This window comes from Thermobia domestica, chromosome 2 (assembly GCF_964235325.1).
Source record: "Thermobia domestica chromosome 2, izTheDome1.hap1.1, whole genome shotgun sequence".
NCBI lineage: Eukaryota > Metazoa > Arthropoda > Insecta > Zygentoma > Lepismatidae > Thermobia > Thermobia domestica.
The window spans coordinates 137,238,217-137,253,301 of NC_137455.1; the positions used below are offsets into that span (position 1 = coordinate 137,238,217).

Here is a 15,085-nt window from a genome sequence, read left to right on the forward strand (position 1 = left end):
CAATATATCAAACTCTGATTAAGATAGGAAGGTAATTTTAGTAGCAATGTGTTCTGCAAAAATTAAGCTTTCCGCTTATATGAATTTTATGAGTGTATCCCCAAGAAACGCCATCTCCAAAATGCTTATGCAAAAATCAATTAAAAAACAAGTAGTTACCCTCCCAGTCCTCCGTGGTACTCCCACACATACATAAAATATACAGGGTGAGTCAAAAGTCCTTGGACACCTGCATAAGTTTGAAAATCGACGGGAAAAGTAAAAAGTAATGATGGGAACAGAGGTTTGATGAGGGGCCGCAACTTTTGAAGTGCATGTCATTAATGGCCGCCATCTTGAAATCCGCTATTTTGGATTCAAGTCACTTTTTAAATGGGAAGGGGTGTATGACTCATCAAATAACACTAGCTTGAGCTCAGGAATTTAGTGGTGTAATTTGTTTTTCCTATCTAGTACAGTTTAGAAGTTATTAATGTTAATAGGTGGGAAATTATCTTGATACTGAATGCTACAACACATGTTCTACGTGTTGGCCATCCCGTGCAATGCACAACTGTAGTCGCCGCAACCACTCTGACTGCACACGGAGGAGATGTCTCCTGAAATTTGGTCACAGGCTTGTTGGATGCGTTCCTCCAGGTGTCTCAAATCACGGATTGTCTCAGCATACACTATCTGCTTAAGATGTCCCCATAGATAAAAATCAAGGGGCATTAAGTCAGGGGATCTGGGCGGCCACTCCACGGGACCACGGCGACCTATTCACTTCCGTGGCAGTTGTTCATCCAACCATTGACGGACACCAAGTCTATAGTGTGGAGGGGTTCTATCGTGCTGAAAATAAGATGGGAAAATGCCATCAGCGTTCAGTGTGGCAGGGAACACAAAATCCTGCAACAGCATCAGATACTGTGGTGCAGTTAAGGTGTTGTAAATGAAAAATGGCCCAATGATGCGGGTGTCCCATATGCCACACCACACCATCACCTTCGCTGGACTATGTTCTCGACTCGGGTCAACCCAGTTCGGATTTGCGTCACACCAGTATCGACAATTATGTCGATTAACCTCCCCGTTCAAAGTGAAATACGCCTCGTCACTGAACAGCATGCCCTTGACAAACGCAGGATTCAGTTCGTGTTGTTCAGTAGCCCACACGCAGAACTCCAACCGGCGATCAGGGTCATCCTCGTTCAGTTTATGTTGCATGTGCAACTTGTAAGGATGCCTCTGATTGGCGTGCAATATCCGGACAACGGAGGATTGGCTTATTGGACATGCTAGGGACACACGACGGGTTTTTCGTTTAGGACTTTTCACAAATGACGTAACAACCACCGTTGCAGTTTCCTCATTGGTGGCAGTCTTTGGTCGCCCACTACGTGCCCTATCTTGAACAGAGCCCGTCTCTCGGAATTTGGTGATCACGTGAGCCACCGTGCTGTGCGATACCGGTTCTCTGTCTGAGTGCCGTCGGTTGTAGTCAGCTGCTATTGTTCGGTAGCTGCGTTCCACTGATATAAGGATGATTTCGATCTTCTGTTCACGTGTCAGACCTATTTTAGATCACCTGGAACAGAGAGAACTGGGTCAGTTACAAGGTAATTTCCCACTTTTGAACATTAATAACTTCTAAACTGTACAAGATTACACCACTAATTTTCTGAGCTCAAGCTAGTGTTATTTGATGTGACGTACACCTTCTTCACATTTAGAAAAATAGCTTGAATCCAAAATGGCAGATTTCAAGATGGCGGCCATGAATGACATACACTCCAAAAGTTGCAGCCCCTCATCAAACCTCTTTTCCCATCATCACTTTTTACTTTTCCCGTCGATTTTAAAACTTATGCAGGTGTCCAAAGCCTTTTGACTCACCCTATATATATAGGCGGAAAGCATCGTCCTTTAGAAATACATAGATTCCAAAAATATCTTACTAGGTTAATTAGGGTCTGAGCTATTGAGGTTTAAATTGAGTCACATTAAGGAGCGATCAGAATATGACTATTTCCACCATTAGGCGGCTCAATGGCCGTAACTCTGTAATGATACATTTCCCGACATATGGTCATATGAACGATTTTGCTTGTCTACCCATAAGGAATCCACCCCTGAAATTTTGCCGTACCTTTATATTACACCTTGTATATATGTGTGTTGGTGCAACAGTAAGTTCCCAAGAATATAGATTAATTCATTTTTGATTTTAATCTATACAACAAATGCTTTTTACGAAAGCAATGAGCCTGCGAGTTAAAGATGGATAAAGACCGTGAATAAAATTGAAGATCTGAATTGCAGAACATCCGAAGTCCACCAGAGTACTTTTTTTTGTTTTTAGAAGAAAGACAAAAAGATTATACTTGGAATGCTATTCTGTTTAGCTGAAATTATTTTGAATTTTTTTAAAAAGTTTTGATTTGGACTTACGTATTATGCAAGTGAATAGCCCTGAAACATAGGTGCTAACATAGAAAACAGAAAACGAAAAATACGAAGAAAAAGAGTGGACTTGGGATGTTTTGTAATTCAGGTTTCCAATTTAAACTCCAAATGGAACTGGGGTAACTCGCTGACAATGGCTGACTTAACACTTTGACAATAGCGGGTGTAATGGCTGATTTAAGAACATAATTGATATGGCCTGTTTAGCTAAGTAGACTCCCACCCTTCCCCCTCAACATTGGATACGGAAATGGAAAACTTATTTAGAATTTGATTGTTGGTTCCAGTATATTTCAAGCATCACTTCTCGGAATCTGGGCCTGTGATATGTCGATATATCGCTATCATCGATATCTATATTATCATATATTAACATTCGATATCGCAAATATATAGACATGAATATATTCTAAATTTTCGATATCGATATTCGGGGAGTGGGGAGGTGAGGTATAAAGGTCCCCTAAGACTTGCGATGGATGAAGAAATTAAACTTACTTATTGCAAGATTGTTTTCTAATCATAATATCTTTATTACCAAACATTGCAATGTAAATACATCCACTAGCAAATTTGCAATATTATATGATGTAATTTCTTAGGCACCAGAACCTTTTTGTTCCTTGAAAAAAGAAACAAAAAATCACGTGCAAAAGCAAGTACTTCGAACTTTGAACTAGAATTTACCATAAGAAATTTTTTTGCTTCTCTCTTGGAGATTTCCATCCCTTTTGGCCTTTGGGACCGCTAATTGACAAAAGGTGCACACATGATCGCTATATGCATTCATGCACTGAGTCAGAGTCAGAGATTTAGAAAAGGAAACGACTTTTTAATAATAATAATAATAATAATAATAATATTATTATTATTATTATTATTATTATTATTATTATTATTATTATTATTATTATTATTATTATTATTATTATTATTATTATAACAATGGGGTTTACAGCTAGGGTCCCGTCTCTTTATCTTCCATGGGAGGGCCGCAAGTCTGCTACGCCACTGGTGTCCCCTATTCTGTGTTTGTTTCTTTTTTGTTTCGTGTAGATATTTGTTTTTGTGCTGTTAGGCTTTTATATGAAACTTTTATATTATGTAACTTTTTCTTTTTATGAGTTTCTTTTTTTGGGTGGGATGGGGGGAAAGAGAGAAATGCTTTCTTCTGATATCTGTTTCTTACCATTCATCTTGTTTGAACTGCTTAAGTAAGTCATTTTGTAACTTTTGATGTCATCCAACTCCGTCACAATAATAAAATTGTCACTCTTAACAATTTGTTTTATTCCCTTATTTGCAGTTTGCCACACTGATATATTTGTGACAAATTTGAGGTTTAGTCCAACGCCTTTCGAATTCGCAACCAACCCAACCGCCGGTCTTTCTGGGTTGCCTGCTATTGCAGGAAAAGGAGAATTGTAGGTGGTAATGCACTTTTGGAGTCGTGTATACATAACTACATAATGTATGATGCCTGCGTTCAATCAAAAATTCTATATTCATTTTGATTTTTAGTTTTCGCGACATCAAAACATCTATTTGTTTTAGATTCTTAAGTTTCATAAGTGTGGGCAACAGTATTCACTTACAGTTCGTGAAACTTCACCAGTTACAGATCTTCACAAAACCAGTGCATTCGCCAAACACATCTAAGTAACATTCCCTATAGTTTGTTCCCAACTTTGCTCATCCATCTTGCTTTGTATACCTATTGATGGAGAAATTACGCCTCAATTGTTTTAATCTGTCGAACCACTTCGAGACGTTCTATTGCTTATTCCTGTAGCTTTGGATGGCATCACCAGCATTCTTTGTCGTCGTCGCATCAGCAACTCCAGATGCAGAGTATGTCTTAACGTCAACCTTACAAAGCATAAATAGTTGTTTTTCTTGCTTTACTTTATAAACACGAATTTTGTCCATAGGTTATTTTCAAACCTGATAGAAAATAGCAAATGTAGCAGTAATATTAAATGCTACAGAAGGCACACGATCAGTTACTTCATATTGATGCATGAGTCCCAACAACATCTTCAGTAAAAGCATAGACAATATTCTGATTAAGAGATTTTATCCTTATCAAATAGTAGAACAAATAAACAACTAACATAATGTAGTATAATAAAATTGTTCTGATAAACCTGAAAATAATCTCTAAGTTTCTATGTTGTGTTTTTGTAAAATATTAAAGAAAGTAATAATACAGAAAAACAATTTGTTAAGTTCTCGTGTCGATGGAGTTTAAATCAAGTCCAATAGAATGCCCTCTTCATATAGTTTAAATAGAAATTTTAAACAAATTTATGGTTGTCAATAATACTGCATATGAAAACACAAATTAGTAGCTTTCTAAACAGAGTATCGAAATTTAACCTTGTGTTGTTTTCAACGACACAACAGCACCTTTCTGTAGAAGTCTACAATACCATAGTTAGTTTTCCTTTCTCTCTTTTTCATTGATTTGATTTGTCACAGTATATACTATGCAAAGAGAATTCCACTACCAAAACATTCGACAGACAAATCCAATTTACTAGGCTTATTCTACAGAGCATGTCCATTGTAGGAAATCATCCCGGTGAAATTCTGTATGCATACTTATACATATATTGGTTGATCGTAGTAGCTGCGAAGTTGATAGAAGAGGAGTAAAAAAAAATAAATAAGAAACACTTCTCTTGAAAAGTGGCTTCTAGCGGCAGAAAAAAGAATCAAATATCTACCAATGTCAAGAAAAAGATTTGAATTTTATTTGAAACTTAGGCGTAAAACCTTTCCTTCCCAAACCAAACCTCATCTTCACCCTTCCACTTCTTCTGTCTGCCTGCGTGGCTTCCTTGCTCCTTTCATTTCGAGCAAAATACAAAAGAAAGAATAGCGGGCGGGAAGTGGAATAAAAAATTGAATAACGTCGACCGCGCTGGACAGAGAAGGGCATGGCTTGGTTGGCTTTGAATGTCTTCGCGCCATCAAATCTGGAATGCAAACCTCGTAAAAGTGAAGTGAAGTACAGTAGTTGGCTGGTTGCTTGGTGGTCTCGTATTATATATATATATACTTATTTTTATTTTATTGAGCTTTTGGGTCAGAAAGCCTTTTATCAATAGTCCTGCACACGTCGTTTCCAATTTGTGTTACGATCTTTTATCATGTCCCCATGAACAGATAGGAACAAAGAAAGAAAAGGAAGAAAAAGAGAAAACATAGCAAGAGGAAAATGCTGTCCTGGACACTTTTAAAATGAAAAAAATTGTCAGAAAATCTTCACAACTGCGAAATAGTTTGTCTGTATATTAAAGAATGTCTCTTTTTATTTGGAGGAAAGGATGCAAAATGGTCAATTCCTTCTATTAAATTTATTCTTTTAGTTCAGTGCATGATTAACAAAACCGTTACTGCATAATGTGAATGGTAGAAAATATGTACTACTGCTTGGTACAAATGTTTTACCTTCATGATATTATAGAATGAAATGTTATATACAATTTTGGAAATTATAGTAGCCTATTAATGAAAAAAAAATATTATATATTTGGTTCGTTAAACTGTATAGAAAGTGTAATCGTATCATGTCTGTTCATTAATACGTACTATGATTTCCAAAATTATTATTACCTTAATTCTTTGTTAAACAAATATGGTATTAATTTGCCTCTGTTTCTATATTTAAAGTTATTGTTATGTTAAACATGTCTTTAAAGTGATTTGTTCCGAACATGAAGATTAACATAGAAACCACTGAACTTCGAAATCATCCTTTAAAATGTATGTACAAGATTCTCTTAGTACTTAGTTTATCAGTTTGTTGTAACCAGATCCTCTTAATTTCTTCCTTTTGTACACCAAGGAATTCCTTTTATTTAGTTACTTCATGAACTATTTATATTTCACAATTGTTTTCACAACAGCACGTCGGTACGTGACCATGTTCGGATTCAACTTGAACACCATTGCTGAAGTACCATCTATTTCTATATCGATAGAACATTATCACTATTTCCTGTTGTAATTGACCACATCTTTATTACTTCTCGTACTTGGTACGATAGGTTATACTTGTTATTTTGTTTGTTTCTTGAATAAACAAACAAAATTGACTCGGCATTATTTCCTCAGAAGGTGTCGGTTTGCCCATAGTGTCAGCTAAAGTTTCTGGCTTCTCCATTATCTTAATTCCACTGCAAATCGTTAGTAAGTGCTTCAGTATTCCTGATTTTGTTCACTGAATAATGAACTTGTTTACTCCCTCATTATGAAGTTATTAGGTTTTACTCCGCGTATTTAGAGTAACCTCTCTGTAATCTAGTGGTTAGTGTCTGTTCCTTTAGTGCACGAGGCTAAGGGTTTGATTACCATTGGAAGAGCACCAAATGCACCATAGTGGTTCTGATCCTTCTTTCTAAACAATAGGTCTCGTATTATATAACCTCTCTGTCGACACAGAACATAAACATATAAATCAATAAATCAACGAAACCCAAGGTTTAGAAGAATCACTAAATTGAAAGACCCTTCGCTTTATTCACTATGATTATTACTAGAAGATAAGTTACTACAGGACGGCCTAGCATACAAAAAGTTATTGCTTTCTTCTACACTCGAATTAGACAATAAAATTTACCACCGTCACTATAAACTCAACTGTGATCTATTTTCGTCTTGATAGCTCTAAATTCTTGCCTCAAATCGGTCCTGGAAATTTTTTATTACTTCCTCTGAATAGCCCTGAATATTTCTGAATTATTTTCTCAAATCGGTCCAATTTGAAGCTGATTATTTTCTCTGATTGGTGAAGTTTGCTGAACAATTCACTTTGGTACACCTTTAGGGATATAGTAGTTGCCATTATTCATTTTCAAAATCAAGTTTCGGGACATTGAATTTTGTCTTATCTCTAATAGTTACGAGCGAACCGGAATTCGATTCGCGATGGTATCACTTGGTCAAAAAATGTAAAAGCTTTTCCAGGCGAGCCATCCTAAGTGAGGTTTTCCTGGGTTTTCCAAATTCACACCAGGCAAATGCCTGAATGGTACTTAATATATAGGTTCCAGACCGCTTCCTTCCTTCCTTTCCTCGGATAGTGTGATAGTCATTATTCATACATGACGGGCTAACATGGCCATAGATGTCGAAAGCCCAGAAATATAATTCCTAATCCTAATCTTATGTTACAAAGGGGGCTTTCTACGTGTAGTGACTGCAAGGATAAATATGCAGAAACAAACAAACATTTATCTTTAGCAATACGGTACGTCAAGATTGCAATATCTGCAGAAGTAGATAGCTTCCTTATGAAGTTTTTTTTTTTTTAACAAACATAATTTTAACATTTCGCATTGTAATATTCATTCTCGTTGTTTAACATTTTAAATGATATTCAAATTATTGTTATTACGTCTTTCATAGCCTCTATGTTAAAAGAGAACGCTAAATTGTAATAAAATAAACAAAGAAGATCACTTCTTCAATATGTTCTCAACGTAAATCGAACTCAGAATGACACGAATCATAACCATATATAACACTAAGTGAATTAGAAAAATACAGGATTCTACAGGTTTTAAAAGCAGGCGCAGCAGGTAAAAATGATCGAAAACATATGATATAGACTTTCTTCGGTAATCACACATGTTCGTAAAAATATTTTACAAATATAGCAAGTTTAGTTTTATCTTTGCCAAAAACGTAATATTAGGTTCACCTTTGAGTAAATAGATCCCTGCGAGTACACAGAGTATGGGTAGAATAAAATAAAGCAAACCAAACACATTTTTTGTATTCAAATTTTTAGTATAGCAACATATCACTATTTTTCTGTTTTTCAGAAAGAAAACTAAAATCAGAACTTGTAATATAATGGAAATTTTGTCCCTTTTCCTTTAATTACTCCATGCTTAACATTGTTCCACCAGCAGGTTTCAGAGTATCCAACGGTTACACACCTGTTCACATTCTCGCTCTGTGTGTGTATGTGTGTCTTCTCTGTTTCTCTCTTCCTCTTTCTCTCTACGTTGCATTTAATGAAGTAATGTCCATACCCCTGAATGCTTTGTTGAACGTCCACAGTTAGAGTTGGGATTTCAAACAGCGGTTTAATGGACATTCTTGAAACATAGTGCTGTAACTGAAGCTTAAAATGGGACCATTTCTAAGTGATTTGTCATGTGTTTACAGAACAAATCAATTGAGGTAATGTGTTGGAAAATAATGTTTACACTACGTTTATTTGTAAAGTACATATGGAGTCAGTTTCAGCATCCTCATCACACGGGTGCTGAGTGTGTGAATTTTAAAAAAACATGAAAGTGAGAGAACACTCTAACTTGATAATCTCCTGTACAGGCAGAAGTGATTTTTAATTGTGGGAGTTATAATGTGATGACCTAGTTCAAATACAAAATCTGTATTGTACTATAAGTATTCTGTAAGTTTATAGCATATTGTCATTCAATATCATAAACTATCCTAAAAGTTACAAAGCACACCCGAAACAAATCCAGACTCATTCAAGATTTTGAATCTACTCTCGAGAAGGATTTGAAACGTTTTCAGAATTCAGCATTTCAGTGTTTTAAACTACACTCCTAAACATTAACGAAGTCATTATCTTTTACAATGTTCTATTGGTGTCAATAGTACAATATATTTATTGTCAAGAGCGTCTACTGGGTTTAATGATGACAGATATTTTAATAATAAAATCTTCTTACAAATGAGAACTCCAAAGAAAGGCTCCCGTTTTGATTTCGATTAAGCTACTTGCTGAACAATACAATATTTTTTTATTTAGAAACTAATAACGTGCAACCATTTCGCCAACTATGAACTTTGACTTCGTCAAACAATATCTTTCTACTTTAGAGATACTTCCATCAGATACTTTCACAGGTAGTCTGATGAAGCCTAGTTGATAGTTGGCGAAATAGTTAAAGTTACTAGTCTTTAAATAAAAAGTATTTCTCCCATTCTGCATCCTTCTTAATTATAAAAGCGGTTATTTGTAAGTTTTGGGATTTTACATTAAGTTTTTAGTTTCGAACTTCCAAAGATAAGAACTGAAGGTCTCCTTGTATCGTGAAAACAGAGCCCGGCGCCCGGGGCGAAGTAAAATTCGGCACCCTCTACATTCATCTTACCAAGATTTTTTTTACATATAAGAAAAGCAGCTTTTGTTGTTATGTTATGATTAATTTTTACTAATCTGGTTGGAAAGACTATTGCAACAAACAAAAACGATCATTATGTATTCTTTCGCAAGTAAGAGCTATTTTCAAGAGTCTTATTTTGGACGTTTTGTTAAGCTTGACAAAAGTGCCTTTGGTTGTATACAAATCCACTTGGAGAACACTTAAGGAAGTTTACTACTATTTACAAAATTTCATACTATCGATAAGGAATGAAATTTCAATGCATTAGAAACTGTATGCTTCTAATTGTTAAAAATCGTGACTAGACACGTGTGCACAAAAAATATCCTGACGATACAAAAAAGTTGAAAAATTATCCCAAAACTTCCTTCAAATTGGAAGTATTTCATACGTCAATGGAATTTAGTGATCAGTGTTTGAAAAAGTCTAAAGTCTTTGGGTTAAGTTTTGACCCCTTAATCCCCTATTCTGCAACTACTTCAAGTTGAAAAATGTTATTATTCCTTTTGTTTACCTTCATTTTTAATATTCCCGCGTAAACAGAGGCTTTCATATGTCTCTTTACTATTCTAATTTTCATATTTTCGTTCTCACGGTCGTGATGAATTCGATTGTGGAGAAAAGCGTGATAAACTAAGCAAACTTATCACCATCAAATCACCGAACACGTATTTCAGACTTTGGCCGTTTCTGATTTTGAAAATGCTCCTGCGTAAACTATAAGTCATTGCTCGGCACCTTATACATCACATCATCATTCAGAAATCGTATATTATAACTTTAAGTAATAAGTAAAAGGTTGTTGTGACTCTTATTTAATTTTTTAGATTGCGAGCGAAGCGAGTAAGAAAATTTTTAAGAAATCTACGTATCTCATTGAGAACCGACAATAATATTGATCTAATAGGGCGCCATTACTTTCTGGGGTCGACGCGTCTTTTACTCATTTACAACACTTTTTCTTTCTCCTTGCTCATTGGACGAGCCCTTTCTATCAGTGCCCTGGGCGGCGCCCCGCTCGCCCCCTACTTTTTACGGCTCTGGATGAAAATATAGTTGTTTTCGAGCAACAACCAGGAAAATTTCACGCCGAGTTAGACAATACGACAATCGATTAGATCAGTTAGTAGTTGTTATACTAAAACAACCAATCAGAATAAGGCCATAAATGAAGCTGATTGAAGTTCTCCATCGAGCAATCACATTCCGTTGCTTCCTTGTCGGCATTCATATAAGAAATGCTTCTCTTTGAGTCTCTCATAATGAACTTTGATAATAACAACATTATTGTCAGTTCTCGAAACGTAGAACAGCGTGGAATCCGCACTGCAAATCACTGGCAGATCACTTAAAGCAAATTGAAAAGCTTTCGTGCACCACAAGCCTAAGGAAATTTCTTTGTCTTGCCGAAGGAATTTTTGTTTTATTGTAGTCTATGAAACGTAGCCTCTTTCACCCCATAACATCATTTTTACTTTTACTGTATCTTCTATAAAATTCTTCATGATACATTGGCTATTTAGAAATTCCATAGACATGTGAAAGGAGTAGTTTAAGTCGTACAAGTTGAACTATGTTTAGTAGACACAGCTGAAGTCTTGCATTAATCTATCTTATCACAGTACTGTTACGTTATGGAATGATCATGGATCTTGAGAGACAGAGACTGTTACTATCCGAAAGTAATAAAATATATATGATACTGTGAAGTTTGAAATGACCAGCTCTAGGAATTCAATATAAAACAATGATTACTAGTAAAGTAATGATTACTAGTAAATGGGATTCGTTTCCTTACGAATGTAAACGTATTAAATAGATATTTATTTTATAATAATGAACTTTGATTATTAACATTTAGACAAGGTATAAACTGATAAACATCACTACACTGCATTAGTAAATAACTTCACTTACCCTTGTCAGTTAAGTATAATATCAAGTTTAGCCTGATGTATCTGGTTTTCGTCTAGAAGTAAGCTATGATTTAACTCACTTGCTTATCATTTTATTTTCCTACTTGTTTAACTATCAACATCTCATTGCTCAGAAATACAATATTATTAACGTGAAACCAGTCTAAATTAGATACCATGACTACCTATTACAACTTATTAAAATTAGATTGACTTACGTATATTTCATAAATTATGTCACTAACATCTTACTAATGTATTAATTTATATTTTATAGTTACTGTCCTGTAAATTAGACAGAGTTGAGTACACGAGACTTTCGTATACGATACTTTAACCGAGATGTAGCTTATTCATTAGTATTACCCATTTATGACACATGGTTTCGATTCAAGATCTTAGATGTGCAGTAAAAAGAAAGTGGTACAAAACAATATATAATATCTATTCTATGGAATGAAACAACAACAAAACATTCAAAATGTCACATATCATTGTTCCACAGAAATCTTAAAATGTGGAAATCGGCTATTTTGGGGAAAAGATAAATTTAGAGATGTTTTGTGGTTTGCATTCATTTGAGTATAACTCATACACATAAGATATTTTCTTACCTTGTAAGGGCCCAAATGATTCACGACGCAAGTAAAATACACATCCCTTCCTTGAACGACTGTATGATTTTCCAGCTGAGCTAGGAATACGGGTTCTGGCTCTGGCTGGTGCTGACCTGAGAAAAGAGAATACGATAGAATAAATTACACGCACAAATATTAGAGATGAAAACCAATCATTGTAACAAAGTAGACGTATGTAATTCGTTCTACGTAAACAATCATGATCATCACAGATATTCTGCCATTATTGGATGGTCACTTGCTGTAACTAAGAAGTTTACAGGCTACACGGTCTCAGCTAACCTCTTGGTCTTCCATGTAGGACACTAAAATTTAATTTTTTATATTTTTTTTTGTTTCTAAGTTATGTTTTTACCATTATTGTTGTTTGTTGTCATTTCGATTAAAGTAGCTTCAATTGGTCTTTATTTGTTTAGTATTTTAGTCATGGAGCAGTGGATGACTAAGCAATGTGCTCTTATTCTGAAGATATTTTGCGAAAGTGGTGAAAGTGCAACTCAAAATGTCAGGTGATCTTATACCCAATGTTTTTCTCCTATGAAGATGGATACACTACAGGTTTATCCAACGTTAATTTGAATTCCACGTTAAGCTGTAGGTCCACGTCCCATATAGCCTCGGAACTGATTAACGTTAAACTAACCAATTAACAAACAATCGGGTGCACCTCATCCATTCCTGCAGCACATCCACTTCCTAACCACTTTTAAATGTGGCCACCACTTTGTTTAAATCCTGAAGACTTATCTGTTTAGAGATATACTTTTCACAGAAGTAATATATATAGCTATCGACAATGTTCCGTGGCAGAGGAAAAGGTGAATCTGAAAAGGTGAGGCAACACATGATATCAAGCCGTTCCCCGTGCCTATCTTTGCTCATTATAATTTCTTTTAGGAAGTGGAGGGACGCCACAGACATTTTCTGGAAGTGGGGCAATTTCATCTCCCCACTGTCCCCTTCACTTTTACCCCTGTTTCGTGGTTGAAATATCGTTTTTCAATTTGTACAATAATATGTTTCTTCAAGTTTCTCATTTCACTCCATGGTGTTTGTTATATTAATTTGAACTATGCAAAAACATCTATGTACAGTAATGTTTTTTCTTTAAAAAAATAAATATTTAGTTTTCTTTAGAACGATCCATATTCAAATCAATTATTAGGTAGATATTTTGATATACAAAGAGAACAGATAACAATAATATTAATTTGTTTCTTTCACCTCTACCTAGAAATAACAGAATACATTTTGTAAGGGAGAGAGAGATATGTATCTTAAATTTCTTGGAAATGCCTGTATATAATATATATAGAGTATAATAGCAAGTTTTAAGCAATATGCTGAGGGACTTCGCTAATAATATGACTCAGAAATTAGTTTATATAATCATTATTTGAATAGGCTTTTCATTTTCCCCCAAAGAAACCAATAACAACAGGAAATGAATGAGAAAAAGGGATAGAATGCGAAGAGAAAAAGGGAGCATTCAATGACAGCTATCTGACTTGACATTTCAAAACTTACATAATTAGGTTTCCTGGAGAGATACAATGATCAATGGGATGAGGTGGTTGGTGGAGCAAGAGTGAGAAGGGTTTGCTGAGAGAGAGAGAGAGAGAGAGAGAGAGAGAACAGAAGCTATGAAAAAAATCTACAAATTTCCAGCATTTCTTTGTCGGAACAAGCTTTGCTGGGGTTTCCTAATAACTTTCCAGCATGCCTTTAAATTGCGTTATGATTGACATTTTCCAATTTGCGTTGCGAACTTGGAATCTTTGAAAGAAGAAAATAGAAAGAAATATCTCCAAAAATAGAAGAATAGAGGAACCGTTGAAAGAAACAGAAGAGGAGCGAGAATTCCATATTTTTTTCATTAGAGAAAGTATATTCATGCTAAGAAATAGCTAATTTCTTATATATATAACTTGAAAATATGGTACTTTTGCATTTCTAAACGTTAAAATATCAACAAGGTAAAACGAACTCCAGAATATGAAGAAACTTTATTTTTTTTAACCTTCTGCCATTACTTTGAGCACATATGATTATATCTTTGAAACAAAACTAACATGTTGTCTAATCTTTCAGAGTTTTGTTTATGCTATAACACATATATTACAATTTTTGTTTCTAATCTCAATATCAGCAAGGTTTGTTCATGAAATAGCACTGATGGTGAAGAACGTAAACTACTTGCAGGAAACACTTTTAAACTTAAATGACCAACTGTTAATAAAACATGCTAAATGAAGATAAACAAGAAGAAACCCAAAATGGTAAAGTGCATAAGAGCAGGACAGGAAAGGGCAAATGTATAGCTAGACGGAGAAAGAATCGAAGACATTAAAACGTTTTTCTATTTAGGAAGTCTAATATCCTCAGACGGAAGAAGTGAAAAAGACGTAAGCTCCAGAATAGCACATGCTAAACAAGCATTCAATAGGGAAAGGGGATTACTAACATCAAGAAATGTGTCGTTGAACGTTCGAAAACGATTTATTAAGACTGCTATGGAGCATGGCACTTTACGCATCATGGACTTTGAGAAAAGCTGAAATATTCATGCCGGAAGAATTTGAAATATGGTGTTGCCACAGAATGTTGCGCATATCATGGACCGAAAGGAAAAGGAATTAAGATGTACTGAAGGAAGATAATGAAAGACGACAGATCATGAAGATAATAGGAAAAAAAGAAACAGCGCGTTTAGCCACGTTATTCGGCACTCCGATTGGATCACCATGTTGATAGTGTGAAAGGCAGAAGAAAAATCAGGAAGAGGAAGGCCAATGATAGAATATCTAACTGCAGTTACGAAGAAGATACCTTATCAAAGTATAAAACAGCTCTCCCAAGGGAGAGAAAATTTTTAAAATTTTTCATGTTGCCTACCAACCTATGGTTGCGGTGAAAAAGAAGAAGT

The 15,085-nt window shown here is 35.1% G+C and overlaps 1 protein-coding gene across 1 annotated transcript in view; it reads right to left on the reverse strand.

Annotated features, from left to right (window-relative positions):
• LOC145675696 (lachesin-like) overlaps positions 1–15,085 on the reverse strand; it is an 866,246-nt gene that overhangs the window by 314,820 nt on the left and 536,341 nt on the right. Inside the window, exon 3 of the mRNA XM_081746303.1 lies at positions 12,136–12,251. Coding sequence (XP_081602429.1) covers positions 12,136–12,251 — 116 coding nt within the window. The remainder of the gene's footprint in view (positions 1–12,135; positions 12,252–15,085) is intronic.